The following is a 19,759-nucleotide window of genomic DNA, read 5'->3' on the forward strand; positions in this document are numbered from 1 at the left end:
TGGCCAGGGCAGCGGAACATCCGGGAGAATGGCAGGGAAAGCTCCTGGCAGACGGACGGAGGGGAGCAGCTGGGGGTGTCCCTTCTGCCCTGCCCTCCTCACACATCCATCACCCTGACATCCTTGCAGATGGGGTGGGGGGCGGGGAGCGAGCTCCCCACCCCCCCCTGCCCCGCCCTATAGGGCAGGGCAGAGGCAGGAAGCAGCAGGGTTCCTCTCCGCTGGTAGGAGGCAGGGGGCTGGGAGCAAAGCTGGTCCAGGCACGGGTGGGGGATACGGGGCAGGGCAGGGCCATTCCTAAGCTAGGAGCAGCCTTTTGGTCCTGGGGTTTCTGCTGGCATCACAGCCAGCTTAGGCCATCTGGGCTCCTGCCCTTGGAGGAAAAGGGGAAGTACACGCTGCCTTTCCTCCCCGTCCTGCCCTCTGTGGCCCCTGCGCCCTGAAGGGGCGCCCCTCCTTGGATGTTACAGACCACAGAGTCAGGCCCTCAGGAGGCACAGGGAAGCCCTTGTCCTGGTTCTGTGGGCAGACCATTATCTGACTCCCAGCTCAGTGCTCATTCCGTGGTTCTAACTCCATGCTCTGCTCATGGAATCTACTGAAGGGACGCAAGTGCTCCCGGCTGGCGCCTCTCACCGACCCAGGAGGCCCACATGGGGTGCTTGGCCCATCAGTCGTGGGTGGGGGCTGTGGGCAGAAGAGCCCAGGCCTCCTGCTCCAGGCACATGGGGACTCTCTGTCCCAGAGGGTGTGCTAGTGTCCTGAAGAGACCAGGGCGCCCCAGGTTGGATGCCTCCGAGCCACCGACTCGACGGACATGAGTTTGCACAAGCTCCAGAAGTTGATGATGGACAGGGAGGCCTGGCGTGCTGCAGTCCATGGGGTCACAAAGAGTTGGACACGACGGAGCGACTGGACTGAACTGAACTGACTGAGCCAGGCGGTGCTCAGCACATGCTGTTGTCTCTGCATCCAACCTCTTCTCTTCTCAAGGGTCCCTGCATAGTGGGTATGGTGAAGAGGGAGCCGTGCTCAAGGCCAGTGGCCCTCAGATCCAGCCCTGGTTCTACCTCCTGGCATGACCTCAGCCAAGTGACTTCATCTTACCAAGCCTCAGTCCCCTCGTGTATCACATGGGGAAACACCAGTTCTTATTATCTAGGGTTATTGTAAGAATGGAGTGAAATCATTCACGTAAGCCTTAGCACAGGACCTGACTCGTGGCGAGAGCTCAGTGTGTCTTAACACTTGTCATGAGTTAAGCCCAAGAGGTGCAAAAGAGTAGCACGTCACTGAGAAACACCAGGCATGGCAGCAGGCTGGCAGTCTCTGGGGCAGGGCCTCCACCCCCTGACCCCAGGGCCTCTTAGGGTTCCTGTCCTCTTCCGGCTCTGTGTCCCTGGCGCCTGGCATGGAGCAGGAACTCATGAAGGTTTGGTGAACAAATAGATGAATGAATGGATGGATGGATGTCCTCACTCACTTCCATGGCTTCTCCAGTATTGCACCCCTGTTCAGCCACCAAGAGGGCACTGACCAGAGCCTTCCCCGGACACCCTGGCGGCCACGGGGCCTTCAGTGTCAACTCTGCAGCTGTGTGGGACACGGTGTCTTTCGGGCATATAGACAGCCTTCCCTGGGGGTGCCAGTTATGGGGGGAGGTGGGGAGGCAGGAGGGAGGGGAGGAACCCTAGCCCATCCCTGAGTCAAGACTGACTCACCCCCACCCCCTTGGAGGGCAGCTCAGTCATCTCTGGGTGCCAGCCCTGCCCCCTACCCAGACACACCTTTTGAGGACTGACTGGCTAACCCCTGCGGATGGTAAGGAGTGAAGTCTGGAAGAAGGCCAGACAGGGTATCAGAACAACATCCTCCTCATCAGCTTACGGATACTCCCACCATGCCCTGGGGAGGTGGTCATATCCCATTCCACGGAGAGATGACGGGCTTGTCCCAAGGCCACGCCAGCCAGCTGGAAGCCCAGCATCCTGACTCCCCGTCCTGCCCTCCACCCGCTCCACCCGCTCGCGCTCGTGTCAGGCGGCCCATGGGACCTCAGGGCTTCAGCCAGTGGTTGTAGCCACCCCTCCTGCCATCCAGCCACACATCCACCCAAAAGCTCCGCCTCCTCCCAGAGCTGGCCTTCTCTCAGATCTCAGTTTAATGAGTGTCCTTTGTCACCAGACTCTGAAATTCTTGAAGGCAGAGGTGGGTTTTCCTGTCCTTTACAAGACCTGGCACCCTGCTGGGGCTCAGGAAATGCCTGTAGGAGCCCTCGTGGGACAGATGGATCTGCCCCCACCCTCTGCATCCCCTCATCTCACCTCTGCCCTGCCCCCACCAGGAATCTCAGACAGTGAGAGCTGGAAGGGCCCCTGGCAAACCTCCCTGTCTGAGAGCCACGGGGGAGCAGGAACTTCCCCCAAGGTCTCCACCTGGAAATCAGAGGGCAGCCACCTGTGCCTAGGCCACCCCACAGAAACCCTGCAGGGGCTCTCCATTCTCCACCCCTCCCTTCTTCCTTCCCCACCCCCACCCCCACCAGCCCACCCCCTTGGGGATTTGGCAGAATAAAGACACTGTCTTTATTCCAGCCCCCACCCCGGCCCAACTGGCAGCTCGTCGCCGGCATGCTGCCTTTGCCCAGACATGGCAGAGGGGCACTGGCAGCTTGGAGATGGAGATGATTTTCCCTTGGGCAGTGGGGAAGATGGGGAGGGGAGCGGCTTGCCCCCCCACCCCCGCCCCCCAGGTGAGGGGAGAGGGCACGGCTGCAAGTCCAGACAAGAGGCAGAGGGAAAACAGGGCTTCCCCAGCTCATGGGGTTGGGGTGTCCAGCTCCGGGCGGGGGGTTGGGGGGGCTATGTGGAAAGCCACTTGACCCTGCACCAGCTGGCCTGGGTCCCCATTCCAGAATTGCAACCCTCAGTTCCTGCAAACCAATGATTTCTAGACTCCCAAGGTGAACATTTGCCGGGGTGGGGGTGGGGGGCATGGACTCGTCCCTCCCCTTCCACTAAACCGGGTTCCTCTTCCTCCTTCAGTCGGCCTCCCCCTCCTTCCCGCTCCCACCTACCGATTTGTCTCTTTGTGTCTCCTCTTTCCTGCCCTGTCCCTTCTCTGTTCTCCCTCCTCTTCCCTCAGCGCCCCCCTCCTTAGCTCCCCTCTCCCTCCTTCCCCTTTCTCTCCTGGCCCCCTCCTTCTCTCCCGTGTTGGGGCTGCTTTCTCCCTGACTCAGCAAGGTGCTTTATAAGGTGCTGAGGGGCTCAGCCAAATCCAAACCACATTGTCTGTGCAGACACTTTCTGCAAGGAGCAGGCTGCAAACCCCGGGAGAAGGGCTTGAGCGGCTCCCCTCTCCCCCTCCCCTGTCCCCTCCCTCCAAAAGGGTAGCTGCTAGGAGACCTCCTGGCCAGTTTCAGTGCCTGTCACCCACTGGGCATCTGCCTCCTTGACCTTGGCATGGGCATCAAAAGATCCTCGGGCTCGCCCGCCAAGAATGTCATTGAAACTCCAGCATTCTGGCTGGGGGAGGGGCGGGGGGAGGCCCCCCTAAGCACTTCTCCAAGGGCCCCCCCCAAGGCAGGTTTCATCAGAGCTGTTCCTGACTCCCAAGAAAAGCCCCTGCCCCCCACCGCAGGCCAGGTCCCCTTTCCCAGCTCTTTTTCTCCTCGTTTAGGGAAAAAAAAGAAAGGGGGAAAAAAAAAACCCAACAACAAAGTCTGTCCCACTCCAGTGAGGTAATTGAAAACAAACTTCTTCCCCACCCCCCCACCCCCCCACCTCAGTTCTGGAAGTGCAGGAAAGTGAAGAGCTGCCCTGGGAACCCGGCTCTGGGCAGGACCGTGCCTCCTTCTCTGACCCGCAGCCTCGAGGGGCGAGAGCAGGGCCGGCAGGGTACCCTTCTTTCTCTGGGGGCACCAGGGCGGGCGTGGTGGGCACAGGCTCTGATGCCTTTCTTGAGAGGAGTCACTGTGCAGGTCTGGCCCACCACCACCTTTCCCTCCTTGGGGCGGCAAATAGACTACAACAAAAGCAACTTATTACCAAGTGATTTAATTGGTGGTCTGGCCCTCTAGAGCATTCAAGCCTTGGAGACCAAATGACCAAAGAAAAGTGGAGTGGGGATGTCTGCACGCCCCCAGATGAGAGCGTTTCCTCTGCACTCTCCTTGGCAGTCATCTGTGCAGGGAGAGAGGGAGACCCTCCAGGGAGGGTCTGGGCTTATGGGTCTCCTAGGGATCTCGCTTGGCGAGTCCCTGTCCAGTCTCGAGGGAAGGATGGACAGAGGGCACTTCACAGCCCAGCCACCCCTACCCCACCACCCAGAAAGCCCACAGCCCCAACTCCAAAGGCAGGAGAAAGCAGAGTCTTCATGGGAAAGCATTTCACAAGTGGGGACTCTGGGTCTCTCCATCGCCTTGCACCCAAGCGGTCTCGCTGAGTCACCCCTGAAACCTCTGGTGTTGAAACTGGTCCGGTGCCTCGTGCTGATTAATGAATTACGAGTCCCCCACCCATAAGCACTCTCCTGGCCAGGGGCAGGAAGAATGCAGAACCCTGTGAACTGGAGGGAAGAACCCTCTGCCAAGTGCCCTCTTCTTCCCTCCGCACTGGGCAGTGGGCCTGTGGTGCCCTCTACCCGCCCCCCCACCGGGGGAGGGGCATTGTGAGCTGGTTAGTCACCTGCCCCAGCCCGGGCGCCTCGCTTAGCCTCGGCGTTTGGAAATGGGACAGGCGGCGGGACAATAGGCAAGGGGGGCGGTCAGCCCAGACAAAGGGCAGCAGGAAAAACACCATCACTTGCTTCGAAGCCAGCTCGCTGGCATTTGGGAGAATGTGTCATTGCGTTTACTCGGGGTGGGGGGTGGGGAGTGAGGGTGGGGAGGTTAGAGATGCTGAGGCAGAGGTAGGGTGAGAGCGGGACCCCGCCGGGGTTTGGGGGCCGGCGCCCCAGGCCGACACCCAGGGAGAAGAAAAGGGGCGGCCAGCTCAGTCCCCTGCCTGGGGAGTTTGCCGACGGACGGATGCCCTCCCGCCCCCTCCCCCAGGAGGCCCGGGGTGGTACCGCCGCAGCCTCGCCTCACCTCACCCCCCCTCAGTGTTGTGGGAGGGAGAGGAGCCCCAGAAGCCCTCCCTTCCCTCCTCCCCCCTCCTCCCCCCACCCCGGGGAGGGCCGCTACAATTTGTGGTTACAGCTTTACACGTCAGAAAAAAAAGTTTGCAGAATGTCCCACACCGAAAAAAAAAAAAAAAAAATCGAAACCGAGCGAAAAAAACCTGCGAGTGGGCCTGGCGGATGGGATTATTAAAGCTTCGCCGGAGCCGCGGCTCGCCCTCCCACTCCGCCAGCCTCCGGGAGAGGAGCCGCGCCCGGCCCGCCCGGCCCCCAGCCCCATGGACCTCCGAGCAGGTAGGAGCCAGGCGTCCGAGGCCCCGGCCCCCGCCCCCGCCCGGGAGCCGCCAGATCCGGTTCCCGTCCTTCCCCCGGGGAGTCCCGAGCCGGGGCCGGGCCGGGGAGCCGGGCGCTGCCCCCGCCTGCGGGGCTCGGGCCGGGGCGGGGGGGCACGGGCCGGGCGCCCTCGAGAGGGGCCGGGCGGGGACGCGGCATTCCTGGAGTCCGCTCGGCGGGGCCGGGAGGTGGCCGAAGCGCGGCGGGCAGCCCGGGCGACCCACAGACCTGGGAGGCGGCCACCTGGAGCCCGGCGAGGCGGGGTCCCGGGACCGCGGAGGACCGAGCCCCGCGCCAAAGTCGGGAGAGCGAGTCCGAGGAAGGAGCGGGTCTGCGGGAGGAGACGGCGCGCGCGGAGGAGGAGGGGGCCGGGAGAGGAAGCGGGCGGGAGGGAGGGGGGCTCGGGGGAGTCCGAGGCCGGGCCGACGGGAGGCGAGGGGAGGCCGACACCTCGGGCCGCGCCGCTCTCCCTCCCCGGCCCGCCGGGAGGGGAGGGCGGGAAGGAGGGCGGGCGAGAGGAGGGCGGAGGGCAGAGCCGCGCCGGGCTGGTCCGGGCCGGGCCGCGGGAGTCGCGGCTTCCTCGCTGCGCGCCGCGCGGCCGGAGCCACCATGCTGCCCGTGGCGGGCGAGCCGGCGGCAGGTAGGGGCCGGGCGGCGGCCGCGAGCCCCCCGGGCCGGCCCGCAGTGGCCTGGGAGTGATTAGTGAGGGTGGGCTTGGTGAGGGGGGCGGTGGCGGGCGCAGCCCGGCCGGACCGGGCAGCAAAGTCTGTCACCGGCGGGGGAGCGGCGGCGGCGGCCGCTTGGCCCCGGCGGCCCGCGGGAGGGCGGGCAGGGAGTGGACGGCGCGGGAAAGGGCAGCGGCCCGGCCGAGCCCGGAGCCCCGGCGCCCCCGGACCCCGCCCCCGCCCCCGCCGCCGGGAAGGGAGCGACCGGGCGGGAGCGGGCCGGGGGCGGGGCCGGGGGCGCCGGGGCCACACAGGGGGAAGGCGCCGCCGCCGCCGCAGGGAGGGGGCCAGGAGCGAGAGGTCACCGCCGAGGGGAGAGGGCGGGCGAGCGGGCCGAGCCCCTCGAGGGAACCCCCAGGCCCCGGGCCTCGCCCGAGTCCCCTCATCCCGGTTCTCCCCACCTTCCTTCCCAGCGACTCTGCTCTGCGCTCCAGATGCCCTCCCCAGACTCCCACCTCCCAGAGGACGCGTCCCCGCTTCCTCCTGCGCCCGGCCCGGCCCGCCCCTCTGGGGTAGGAGGGGGCTGCCGGGAGGGGAGGGGCGGCTGGAGGTCCGGCTTGGCCGGCGAGGTCCGAGCCTCGGAGAGCGGCTGTGGTGGGACGGGGTGGGGGGACTGGACGCGCTCCTCGGTCGGGCGCTCTCTGACCCTGACCCCTCCAGGCTGACACCTCTATGCTTTCCCTGTCCCCATGGAGCCCCCTCCCCAGCTGCGGGAGCACATGTCTGCCCTTCCCCGCGGGACTCGGGGATACACCCCCCGCGCCTACAGAGCAGACCCGGTGCCCTCACTGGCTCAGACACCTTCGCTGACCTGGAGCCAACCGGGGGGAGGAAACAGGCGCCAGGCAGAGGTGGCAGCGACTGTCCCGCTGCAGCCCTGAGAGGCCTTGCCTCCCAGCTGGTGTGATGGCTCCCTCTCCCCCTGGCAGAGCCCTGCGCTGTCCGCTCACACTTTTGCACACCCCCCTCGGCACTAGCTACTCTGTTAGTGACACTTCACATTCCTCCCCACAATCCCACCTGTCTATTCACACTCTAGCTCCTGTAAGCTCCCTGAGCCCCTCCCACACTCTCTGGATAACAACACCCTTTCAAGCACACCCACACAATTGCTGGACTATTTCCTTCATTTTGCGCTCCCGCACCCCCACCATGCCTGATTTTCTGCCCGGCTCCACCCAGGGTCCTCTTGTGGCACAACCCTGACTCTGGACTCCAACAAAAGCCCGACTCCTGGTTGGGAATGGACTCCTCAAGGCTGGGAGGTGGGCTGCCCACCTGTTTATTTCCCTGGGCCTCAGTTTCCTCTTCTATCATTTAGGCTGGAAGAGAAGGGCTGGGAGGGGGCTGCTGAAGAGGACGCAGAGCAGGAGTGCCACGTGGTTTGAAATTTAGCTGCACAGTGCGATCCCATCACGCAAGGCCAGCCGCTGGATGGGCTGGTGACAGAGAGGTCTCCTGACTTCTGGGCCCACCCATTACCCACTCCCTAAGCCTCTTCTCAGTTGCCTGGGGGATAGGGAACCAAGGAGAGAATGATGGAAGGGAGAGAAGAAAGACAGGGGAGGTGCAGCCAGCTCAGAAGACCAGGAAAGTTGGGCTGTTCCTTTGGGCCTTTCTGAGAAGGGGGTCTGGGGGGTGGCCCCCAGGGCCGTTCCCTGACTCTCCCGCCACCGTGGACCCAGCACCCCTTCAGTGGCTGCGTTCCCGAGGTGCTCCCCTGCTGACCCCTCTGAGGTCACCAGGGTGCTGGGCCTGCCTGGCCTCAAGGCAGGGCCTTCACTCTTCCTTGCACCTCTGGGCAGCACCTCCCAGCTCCTACCTGTCGGGCTGACGGCTCTGAGCCACCAGTCCAAGGTGCAGAGTCTCCTGGCTGACCGGTCCTCCCCACTGTGACTGCCCTGGCTCGTGTGCACTGCTGAGCCCCCTATCTTTCCTGACTGAGGTCAGACTGGGGAGACGGGCTGAAGGGGGCAGCTGCCTAGAGATAGGCGTCCATGGGGTCTGCCTGCCTGTGCAGCCGTGTCAGGGTGGCCATGCGCGTGCGTGGGCTAAGTGTGTGTGTGTGTGTGTGTGTGTGTTCATGAGGGGGGCCTTGGTTCCCAGGGCCCAGGGATCTGGATGGAATTAGGGGCTGGCCGGGGCGGGGGCCAGGATGGGGGGGTGGCGGGGGGCCCCCGCAGCAGGAAATGTGAGCTGCTCTCATTAGCTCCTCACGTGCTCAGCCGGATTTATAAACACAGGGGAAGACGGGATGTAAACAATCAGTGGGCAGCAGCCAGAGGCAGAGTTGGGGCGGGGGCCCGGGCTGGGGGCCAGGGCTGGGGGAGGGGGCCCAGGACACAGCCCCCCAGGGGCCGGCCCACCTGCATACCCTGCGCCTGGAGGGGGAGTGTGAGGACTCCAGGGTGCCCCAGCACTTGCCCTCCGAGGGAGTCAGGCAGGCTGCAGGGAGCCCAGGGCCCGAGGCTGACCCACAGGTGTTCTCTGCCCAGACAGCTCTCAGTTTTGCTGCCTGAGAGGTGGGACATCTTGCCCAGAGCAGCAGCCATCCCAACAGAGGAGAGCCCTTTGGCCTTCTACTCCCCTCCTGCCTCTTCTCCCTCTGGATTTCTGAGGCTCCTTCCCTCTCGATCCCTCAGATCCTTCAGCTCTCTCCCCCCACTCCCCCCCAGCCTTCAGTGACACAGTTACCTCAGAACTGAAATATTCCTGGAAACACCGGCCTTGTCTGGTTAATTTCATGAGCCGTTTTTCTGCCCAGATGACTTTGCTCTTGTTTTTCCAGAGGCTTCTCCCTGTGCCGTCCCTGTGTAGGGAGCCAGTCCTCCCCAGGGATGTCCCACACGGCCCAGAGGGGAAGGGAAGAACAAGGCCCAGAACTGGGTTCCTGACCCCCTGCCCCCACCCTCTGTGTGCCAGGCAGCGCCCAGTCCTAGATCTCTGGCTGGCAGGGCTGCCCAGAGCAGGGTGGGGTAAAGAGCCGAGCCTAGCTCCTAACTGCTGATTCTGCTGGGACCCTCGGCGTCATCACTAACTGCGAGAAGAGACCAGACTCAGTCCCAGAAGGGCTGCTCCCTGCTCAGCAGGTCTGCAACCCCTGAAACTAACCCCTCGCTGTGCCCATAGGATCCTGGGCACTCAGCCAGCCAGCCAGGCTGAGGGCAGCAGAGAAGGGCCTGGAGTTGTCTGGGATGTCAAGAACAGGGAATAGAAAGGAACTCAGGGGGACTTCCCTGGTGGTCCAGTGGTTAAGACTCAAAGTGTGTACTGCAGGGGGCATGGGTTTGATCCCTGCTTGGGGAACTAAGATCCCCCCAACATGCTGCTCAGTGCAGCCAAAAAAAGAGAGGGGTGGGGAGGAAAAAGAAGGGAACTCAGAGTCAGCAAGAGCTAGGGGTGGAAAGGAAGGATGAGGAGAGGACCATTTGGGAGGGAAGCCACAGGCTACAGATGGAGAAGAGGAAAAGGGGAGCCTGTCTCCCTAGGCAGCAGTTATGGGTCTGGCCCTGCCTTCTGTCCTGAAACACACATGGGTGGGGCACGTGTGTGCATGTGTGCATGCATGCACACACACACACGTATCCTCAAGCAAGAGCCCTTCACTCAACACAGCAGAATCCCTGAGACTAGAGGCGCCCTGTTACCGTGCTCCATCAGTGCAGCCAGCCGGTAAAGCATCTGAAACAGTCAGACTGACCAGCGGGCCACTGCAGGTCGCACCTGAGCCCTGCCCTCCACAGAGACCTTCCAGACCGCGTGAATCCTAAACCCTCCGAGGCTGCAACCCTCTCTAAACCCCTGACCAAGCATATGACTAAGTCTAAACATACCTGGTGTTAATTCTAACTCCACACTTACCATAAATCTTAACTACAATCAATTTGTTAAATCCATATCCAACTTATTTCTATCAAAGCAAGTCATTGTAGAAAATTTGACAGGATATAATCTATAAAAGAAGGAAACCACTCTCGACCTCACACCTCCCCAAGCTCAAAACCCAAACTAGCCCTACTCTGAGTGACATACCATGTATCACCCCATCAGACAGCTACACCAACAGATGCACAAACGTCAGCCCCAGCCAACCCTCTCCCTGACCAAACCTAACCACATCCCCCAGCTGGACTGAAACCTCAGCCACACTCAGTCAGCCAGATCCCAATAAACTAACCTGAAACTTTAAAAGGAACCCAGTCCTTAAACCTAATCTAGCCCAGTGCCAATTACAGCCTTACTCTCTCCTAACCCTCATTGCCACTGCCAATCCCAAGGCCCACTGAATCCTGGTCTAGTGCTCTTGACCTTGAACCTCACCTAAAAGCTGGGAACATCATGTTTCCCAATGGTCGAGCCTTTCCTCACAGCTCTGACCCCTGGTCCTGGTACCCTGCGCGGCCCAAACTCTCCAGTACCGCCAGTGGACAAGCGGGACTCATCAAATACGTCTCATGCTGTCTCCACCCCACCCCCGGCCTGTCTTCACGGCAGACCGATCCCCAGGTTTCATTCAGGTCTAACTTTTTCCCATCCGATACCCTAGAGGAGCATGGGGGCAAATCTCATTGCAGCCAGCCTCTCAGAGCGAACACCACATTTCCTTCAGTCTAACTCGATCCTATACTTTTCACGCACTGGAATCAAATCCCAGAATATAGCCCCCCACCACCCACCCAAGCCAGCCCCATGTCCTTCAGCCCGCCCGGCCCTGGTGTCCACAGCTACACCTTGCCTCTGACCCTGGTGGTCTGACCCTGCGTCCTACCTCTGGCTCAACTCCCACTCGTGGCTGCCTCTTGCGTGTCCCTCTCAGGGCTGACTTCTCTCAACTTGAATCTCTGACACGTGCTGTTTCCCAACCCCTGGGCTCCCCCTAAGCTGCAGAGGGTGGGAGAGAAAGCCAAGGTACAGCTGGAACCTGGGAATACTGATTCTGATTCGCAGTCCCTCGGCCTGTCCCCCCACGTACACACACACACACACACACACTCACGGTGACTCTTAGCTGACACACAAATGCTCTCCAGTATCTCCTGGTAGACACACAGGCCAAGCCCTCGTCCTCAAACACAAATATGCCTCCATGAACACTCTCTCAGACCAGGAAGCGCCCGCCCCCCCCCGCCCGCCGCTCCATTCCACCTGCTCCCATCTGGTGTCCCACCCTCACCCTGCTCCCACCCAAGGTGGGGACAGACACCTGCCAGCTGCCTCCTGGGCCAGGCCAGGCCACCCTCAGGTTCCTCACTGCCCTGTCCACAGGGGACTCGTGGGGGATGCTCGCGTGTCTGTGCACCGTGCTCTGGCAGCTCCCTGCAGTGCCAGCCCTCAACCGCACAGGAGACCCGGGGCCCGGCCCCTCCATCCAGAAAACCTATGACCTCACCCGCTACCTGGAGCACCAGCTCCGCAGCTTGGCTGGGACCTATGTGAGTATCGGGGCTGCTCAGGGGCTGGGAGCTGGGTGAAGAACGGGGCTAAGAGAAGAGAGAGCACCAAGAGAGGGGGGGTCCTGGTGAATGACGGGGTGACGGGGAGGGGCTTGGGCTCTCAGGAGTCCCCCTGGCTGGCCCATCTCCTGCCCTCCCTCTTGGGGAAGGTGCCCCCTCCTCCCCATCCCTGGCCCCAGGACCAGGCATGTGGGCAGGCCTTGCACCCGCCTTGGCCCACTGCCGCACTGGCTGCCGGCCCAGCCGCCCGCCTCCCCCTGAGGGCCAGGGAAGTCTCCTCTGTTTACACCGTGTTGTGGTGTCTCTTGCCCGGGTGGGGCTGGGTGGGGCTGGAGGGCCCCACCCCCCATGCCTGTGTTCCAGCTCGTCTCTGCCCCAGACCTGGGGCCCTGCTGCTCTGAACCCATGGGCCTCCCTTCTGTCTGCCTCTCCCATCCTGGCTGGGCCTCCTAAGGGGGACTTGGGGAGAAAAGGGGGCTGTAGGGAACCCCGGCCAGGAGGGGCAGGGGGTTCAGGATGTGGATGCAAGCTATGCCATAAGGATCTGGGTGCGGTCCGGAGGTGCTCGGAGAGCCCAAGAGAGAAGGGAGGAGGGTCGGGGTTGCCGAGGACCGTGGGGAACTGGCCCCTCTTCCCGTGTTCCTCCTCCACATCCCAGACCCTACTCTGGAGCCAGGGAAAGCAGGGGGAGGAGGGTGGCGGGGGAGCTGGCTCCAGCCCCAGGATACACCGAGGAAATTAGTTTGTCTCTGAGCTTGTCAGCGTGTGAACCTCCCCCTGGGGTTGCCTATCCCAGGCCTCGCCTCTTGCTTCTCCCTCTCTCTCCCAGCTGAGCCGGCTCCTTTGCCCTCTCCCTGGGCCCCAGGCCTCTCCCCTGAGGGTTGGCAAGATTCTGTCCTCGTCCCTAGACTGTATTCACACCCTTCCTCCTGCCCAGCTCTTGAGATGGCCCATTTCTGCCTCCGGCAGCCCTGCGCCTCTGAGCCCTTCTCTGGGGGCCTCAGCGAGGACCATGTCCCCTGCCCTCCAGCGAGTGGCCCAGGCTTGTCAGGGGCAGGCGTAGCTTGGGTGCCCCCCGGCCCTCTGCCTTCCCACCCGCTCTCCTTTCTGCCTTCCCGTCCAGGAAACCTCTGCTTGACTCTGCTACCCGCTCCAGCTCCTGACCCTTTTTCTTCCCCGGGCTTTCCCTGCCAAATTCCCTGAAGGAGTGGTCTACACCCTCTGCCTCCACTTCCTCTCCACCCACTCACTCCTTAACCCCTGCAATCTGGCTTCCAGGCCACTGGAACGGTTCTCTCCAAGGTCGTCAGGCACCTGGTTCTTGCCAAGCCCAGCGGTGTTCCTGAGCCTCACTGTCCTCACTCTCTGTTTTGCAGCCCTGCTGCTGAGCCCTGCTGCCTTCTCGAGCTCCTCTTCTTGGCCCTGCACTCTCCTGGTCCACCTTCACCTCTGTGGCCTGGCCTCCTGGGTCCTCAGGGCTCCTCTTCCGCTCTGCCCTGCCCCCCACGGGGCGCTGTCCCAAGGCTTGTGCTCTCAGCCAGTCAGCACGTCCTTCCTGAGTTTCTCCTGCGTGTTTTTCTCTTTCTGCACTTCTCCATAGGGGAGCTCATCGCCCTCGTTGCTTCAACTGTCACCTCCATGCCAATGACATCCCTGGAGAAACTTAGGGGAGGCCTAGAATGGAGATGGGGCCAGTGTCAGGGGACGCAGGAAATAGAAGCTTTGGGGGCGAGCATCTCCCAGCAGGCCAGCCGGCTCCTCCGCCCCCCTCCTTCCCCATCGTCCTCTCCTTTTCACAGCTGAACTACCTGGGCCCCCCTTTCAACGAGCCTGACTTCAACCCCCCTCGGCTGGGGGTGGAGACTCTGCCCAAGGCCACTGTCAACCTGGAGGTGTGGCGAAGCCTTAACGACAAACTGCGGCTGACCCAGAACTACGAGGCCTACAGCCACCTCCTGTGCTACCTGCGGGGCCTCAACCGCCAGGCCGCCACGGCCGAGCTGCGCCGCAGCCTGGCCCACTTCTGCACCAGCCTCCAGGGCCTACTGGGCAGCATCGCGGGCGTCATGGCAGCTCTGGGCTACCCGCTGCCCCAGCCTCTGCCCGGGACTGAGCCCACCTGGGCCCCTGGCCCTGCCCACAGTGACTTCCTCCAGAAGATGGACGACTTCTGGCTGTTGAAGGAGCTGCAGACCTGGCTGTGGCGCTCAGCCAAGGACTTCAACCGACTCAAGAAGAAGATGCAGCCTCCGGCCACCGCAGTCACCCTACACCTGGAGGCCCGTGGCTTCTGATCTCCGACCACTCTCTCCTTCCCTTCCTCCTTCCAGTCCTGCTCCCACTCTAGGAGGGAGAAACGCGTACACCAACACTCGTTGAGCCAGGAGACTGAAGCCGTGAGCCTCCAGCCTCCCTGGACTTGGAGGATGGTGTGATGCAATGAGGCCCATCCCCTCCTGGCCTCCCTAAGTCCTACGGGTCTGAGGAAGAGGTGCAATAGGCCCCATCCCATTTCCACAGGACGTCATGCTCAAGGGCACCCAGAGTGGCTGCAGTTGGCGTGAGGCTCTTGCAGCTTCCTGCTTCCTGCCCACCACTTGCCAGTGCCCACTCAGCCCCTCAAGTGGCACTTCCAGGAAGCATGCCTGTAGGGCAGGGAGAGGGGGGGCACCATCACATGTGCCTTTCTGGGGTGAAACCCTTTGGCTGCCCTGCTCTCCTTAGATGGGTGTTGCTCCCGCACCCCTCAAACAACTCAATACATCCAGTTCAGGAAACACACGGTGGCCAAGTCCAGACGGAAGAGATGGGATGAGAAATGGAAGAGGTGGGGTCTGCAATGGAGGTGATACTGAAAGCAGAGGGGCAGGGACAGACTGGACCCAGGGGCCACCAAGGTGATCCGTGGCACAGGGTGTCATCCAGAAGGACATGGCCTTGGATTTCCTTGCCAGCTCCAGGGTGCCTCCCCTCCGCCCCCTTTCCCAGGGTATCTGTGGGTTGCCCAGGCTGGGGAGGGCAACCATAGCCACAGCCACAGAATTTCCTGAAAGTTTACATTGTGGTAGCATTTCGGGGTATGGGGGCAGCTCCCCTAGGCCCTGCCCCCCAGCCCCACCCAACTCATGACTCTTTTAAGTTTGTTGTATTAATATTTATTTATTTGGAGATGTTATTTATTAGATGATATTTATTGCAGAATTTCTATTCTTGTATTAACAAATAAAATGCTTGCCCCAGAATGTCATCTCTTTGCTTGACCTCGCCCCACCCCTGGCTCTCATCCGTGTTCTCCTGGCCTTTCCTCTGCCCACCCCCAGCCCTAGGCTCCCACACCTGCTAGTGAAGGGCCAGAAGCCCAAGAGTTAGCCCAGGAGAGGCCGAGCCGGGGAAGAGGCTCTCTCCCACGTGTCCACTGGGGAGACGCTCCTGCCCCTCACCCACCCTCTTATTGTTCAGTCCCTCAGTCATGTCTGACTCTGTGACCCCGTGGACTGCAGCACACCAGGCTTCTCTGTCCTTCACTATCTCCCTGAGTTTGCTCAAGACTCATGCCCATTGAGTCAGTGGACTCAACCATCTCATCTTTCACCCCCTTCTCCTTTTGCTTGCAGTCTTTCCCAGCATCAGGGTCTTTTCCAGTGAGTTGGTCCTTCGAATCAGGTGGCCAAAGTACTGGAGCTTCAGCATCTGTCCTTCCAATGAGTCTTCAGGGTTGATTTCCTTTAGGATTGACTGGTTTGATCTTGCTGTCCAAGAAGTCCTCCCAAATATCTTCCCCTCTGTCGCTTCCTTTCCTCCTCCCAGCCTTTGCTAATCCACCTTACTCCTCTGGCTCACTTTAGTGGTCCTGTAGGTCTGTCCCTGTGCAAAGCTGCCTGTCTGCCCTCTGACTCTCTCTCCAAGCCCCTCAGCTTCCCCAGGACCCCCACCTGGGGCTACCTGTCTGAGCCCCCAGCAGTAACCCTCACCATCTAGACACTTTCCATCTCCCATGGAGCGTGACAGACTGAGGCCAAGTCACAAGCTTCAGCTGTGATTCTACACTTTGCTCTTCCACATAAAATTAATAGAGGAGAGAGAAGAACTCACACTGCAATGCAAGCAAATAAGACAGACGCTGTTCAAGGATGATGTTGTTTAGTCGCTCAGTCACGTCTGGTTCTTTACAACCCCATGGAGTGTAACCCGCCATGCTCCTCTCTCCATGGATTTTTCAGGCAAGAATACTGGAGAGGGTTGCCACTACCTTCTCCAGGGATCTTCCTGACTCAAGGATCGAAGCCTCGTTACCTGCTTGGCAGCCAGATTCTTTACCCCTGAGCCACCTGGGAAGCCCAATCAAGGATGACCTAAGCTCAAATTCCAGGTCCATAACCTACCAGCTGGGTGACCTTGGACAAATGATTTAAAGCTCTCTACTGTCCAGTTTCCCCATCTGTAAAATGGGTAAAATTAACACCCTTATAAGAATGTTGGAAGGGATAAGAGACACAATGACAGTAAGATGCTTGGCTGAGGTGCCAAGGATCCATAATCACAGATGACTGATGTCAGCATATCAGGATGCTCTGGTGAAGAGCTGCTGGGTGGATCCATGTGCTAATTGTTCCCAGGTAACATGGGGATATTTTACCAGGGCCTCTTGCAGACAGTGCCCTAAGTGAAGGGAGTAACAAATGAGGGTGATGTCAACCAGTTGACAGATATTTTAAAGACCTAATTACCTGCCCATCACTGTGCTAACTGGTGTAGGAGAGCCAAAAGAAGGCCAGGACCTGACTTGGCTGCTGCCCTTACAGAGCCCAAAGTCTCTCTGGGAAGAAACCGGGCTCGCCTGAGCCGATAAGAAACAAAAGCACAAAATCCTGCTCTTGCAGACAGACCCTGGGAGGTGGTGACAAGTGCAGAGTCACTGGAAGCGGGAGATCTGGGAGTATAGGTGCGGGAGCCACGAACCTGCTTGTGGGTGGCGTGAGCCGGGCTCTGTCAAAGGTCCCTGAGTCACCTGACCCAAGGGGGAGAACACACCCACCCTGAGGGGTCCAGGCGTGCCCAGGGACACCTGCAGGTCCCACCACCCGCCAGCCTAAGGAAATAGAAAGAAAAGGGCATCTGGGCTGTCTCCATGCAGTGGTTGTTCTGTGAGGCACCAGGCAAGGGGCTAAACAGGATGCAGGCTGAAGGAAGGTGCTTCCCGCCTACTGTGTGCTTCCTGGGGGCAGATTCTGAGTCTTCCCCATTTCCCTCTCCAGCATGCAGCTCAGGCTCAAGCTCAAGCCCAAAGAAGGTGTTCAATTAGCGTGTGGAACTAAACAATCCAGGAAAAGGGACCAGCCCCCGTCCCATCCCCACCCCCTGCCAAATGCTAGAATCCAAGGCAGAATTTGATTAAGTGCAGAAAGACGCAGGGGAAATACTATTTGAAGGAAGGAGTGATGGCATCCAGGCAGGCAAGGGCCCTGCTGGTCTGAGAGCTCCACTGGGGAGGAAGTGGCGTCTGCAGTCCCCACTGTATTCCCAGCACCCAGGACACAGTGGGTGCTCCTGAGGGGGATCTGACACCGTTCCTGGAGGGTGGGCAGGACCAGGGCTGGTTGTGTCCACCTCCTTTTTAACCAGGTAGCATCCTGAGGGCAGGCTCCACCATGTATTCATTGTTGCATCCTTGAAGCATTTCCCCACAGTGATAAAGTACTCGATGATCTGATTTGAAGAGCGATGATCTGATTTGAAGAGCGTAGAGACAACAGTATGTGAAAAGCCAAGGGAAGAGCATTTCAAAGAGGCAGCCCCAGGAGACTGGAGAGGAGATGGGGGGAGAAACTGCATTGGCTTTGGTCACCAGGGAGTCCTAGGCCACCTTTGCAAGAGCAGTTGAGAGACACTGAATTGTGAGATTAAAGAAGGAGGTGGTAAGAAGGAAGGTGGAAGAATAAACCTATTCCTTCCAGAGTTTAGTGGCAAAGGGAATCTCTAGAGTGAGCAGCAGAATCACGGGAGGTGTTTTGCTTGGGTGGTTTGCTGTGGGCGTTTTTACCTGCAGGAGGTCAGGACACGTTGTTGCTGTGTGAGGGGTGGTGGGGGAGAAGGACTGAGAAGTTTGGGGGATGGAATCAGGGACAGGCAGAGGAGAATCAAAAGGGCTGCTGGGGCACCAGTGAGGTCAGCAAACACCTCTCTGCTGTGGACTCATCAGCAGGATTGTGACATTCTCTGACATTTCCTAGAGAGCCAGAGGTGGCCAGAGGGGGTGGACAGAGTGAAGAGAGGCTATTTCCCAAGGTTGAGAACTGGCAAGGCAGGGATGGCAGAGAATCAAGGGGTGAGAGGCTCCAGAGGGCTAGAGAGTGCATGTTGAGTGGCTGTGAGCTATTGAGTTGTGTGCAGGGGTGCTGGGTGGGAGCAGAGGGAAATGGTTGGCGGGCGGTGGGGAGGGGGGAGCAGGCAGTGGACACAGAGGAGAACCTAGCCGGAAAGGGCATTTTCCCCCAAATAGTTCCTTACTATGACATCAGTGCTGAGTCTTTCTTTGGGGTTTGGCCCTGTGGACCATGGGGCAGGCAGCTCCTGACAAACCACAGCTCATCAGGATTTTCTGTGAATGGGTTTATCATGGGTTCTCCATCCACAGATGCTTCAGGAGAAGTGATGAGTTTTCACTGGTTATCTTCATTAGTTAGTGTCACTGGTTATCTCATGTTCCACCTCTTAAGTATGATATTATAGCCAGAGGGGGGAACAGTGGAAACAGTGACAGACTTTATTTTTGGGGGGCTCCAAAATCACTGCAGATGGTGACTGCAGCCATGAAATTAAAAGACACTTGCTCCTTGGAAGAAAAGTTATGACCAACCTAGACAGCATATTAAAAAGCGGAGATATTACTTTGCCAACAAAGGTCCATCTAGTCAAAGCTATGGTTTTTCCAGTAATCATGTATGGATGTGAGAGTTGGACTATAAAGAAAGCTGAGCGCAGAAGAATCGATGGCTTTTGAACTGTGGTGTTGGAGAAGACTCTTGAGGGTCCCTTGGACTGCAAGGAGATCCAATCAGTCCATCCTAAAGGAAATCAGTCCTGAATATTCATTGGAAAGACTGATGCTGAAGCTGAAACTCCAATATTTTGGCCACTTGATGTGAAGAACTGACTCACTGGAAAAGACCCTGATGCTGGGAAAGATTGAAGGCAGGAGGAGAAGGGGAAGACAGAGGATGAGATGACTGGATGGCATCACCGACTCAATGGACATGAATTTGAGTAGACTCCAGGAGCTGGTGATGGACAGGGAGGCCTGGTGTGCTGCAGTCCATGAGGTTGCAAAAAGTCGGACATGACTAAGCGACTGAACTGATCTGACAGCCAGAGGCCCAGGGAGGCCAAGGTCAATTTAAGAACCTGAAACACAGAGCCCTGCAGTCCCCACGGTTGGGGCAGCTGGGGGGGCGGGGGAGGGCACTACCCCTAGACCTCCTTTTGTCCCCAGAAAGGCTAGGGAGGGTGGGAGGGAAGGAGAGAAGGCCCTCTTCCCTGTTGCTCCCCACCACCCCCACCCCACCAACAGCGCATGAAGAAGAACTCTCACCCCCATGTTGAGATGCCTACCAGATGGAGAACTGTGAGTTGGGTGAGGCAACGTTCGGGGTGGTGGGGGGTGGCGGGTATAGTCGACTCTGCTGGGAGGCGGTAGGGGGGCAGTCATGCTTTGCCAGCTTCCTGCTTTTGCAAAGACTGACCCATATCTAGGACTTCTGTCCCCCCTTGGTGTGTGGGGAGATTCATTCAAGCACTCGCTCTCACACAAACACATATTCTTCACCCACTTGCCACAGCGGAGAGGGCCAAGGGAGGCCCTTGTTCCTCTTAACCTAGAGGGCAAGGGCGATGATCCAGGCCTGGTTGAGCACTCTGACGGGTGGCTCCCTCTCAGCTCCCCCTTATTCTCTGGAGCCACAACTGTCCCTGCCTTTGTCCCTTCAAGTCTTGAGCTCCCTGACTCAGCCTGTTTCCCCAGTTTCCCAGCAGTGGACAAAGCCCTCATCAGTGGGGTGGGGGTGGGGTTGGGGGCAGTGAGGGAGTCACTGTGAGCTTTAGAACCAGAGCTGCAGCCCTCTCCCCAGCCTTCAG

At 59.8% G+C, this 19,759-nt stretch overlaps 1 protein-coding gene across 6 annotated transcripts; it reads left to right on the forward strand.

Annotated features, from left to right (window-relative positions):
- Positions 1 to 5,223: 5,223 nt before the first annotated feature.
- On the forward strand, positions 5,224 to 14,886 carry CLCF1 (cardiotrophin like cytokine factor 1). Of its 6 annotated transcripts, none has more exons than XM_070359931.1 (4): positions 5,224 to 5,412; positions 6,590 to 6,688; positions 11,442 to 11,608; positions 13,429 to 14,886. In XM_070359931.1, exons 1-4 carry the CDS (start codon positions 5,397 to 5,399, stop codon positions 13,921 to 13,923), a joined length of 777 nt encoding a protein of 258 aa, XP_070216032.1. In that variant the 5' UTR covers positions 5,224 to 5,396; the 3' UTR covers positions 13,924 to 14,886. The 6 variants fall into 6 exon arrangements, with proteins under 6 accessions (XP_070216032.1, XP_070216034.1, XP_070216035.1 ...); XM_070359934.1 differs by lacking the exon at positions 5,224 to 5,412 and adding an exon at positions 5,432 to 5,780 and having other exon boundaries at positions 13,429 to 14,885; XM_070359935.1 differs by lacking the exon at positions 5,224 to 5,412 and adding an exon at positions 5,432 to 5,750 and having other exon boundaries at positions 13,429 to 14,885.
- The last annotated feature ends 4,873 nt before the right edge of the window (positions 14,887 to 19,759 follow it).

Source organism: Bos mutus, chromosome 22, assembly GCF_027580195.1.
Source record: "Bos mutus isolate GX-2022 chromosome 22, NWIPB_WYAK_1.1, whole genome shotgun sequence".
NCBI classification, from domain to species: Eukaryota; Metazoa; Chordata; class Mammalia; order Artiodactyla; family Bovidae; genus Bos; species Bos mutus.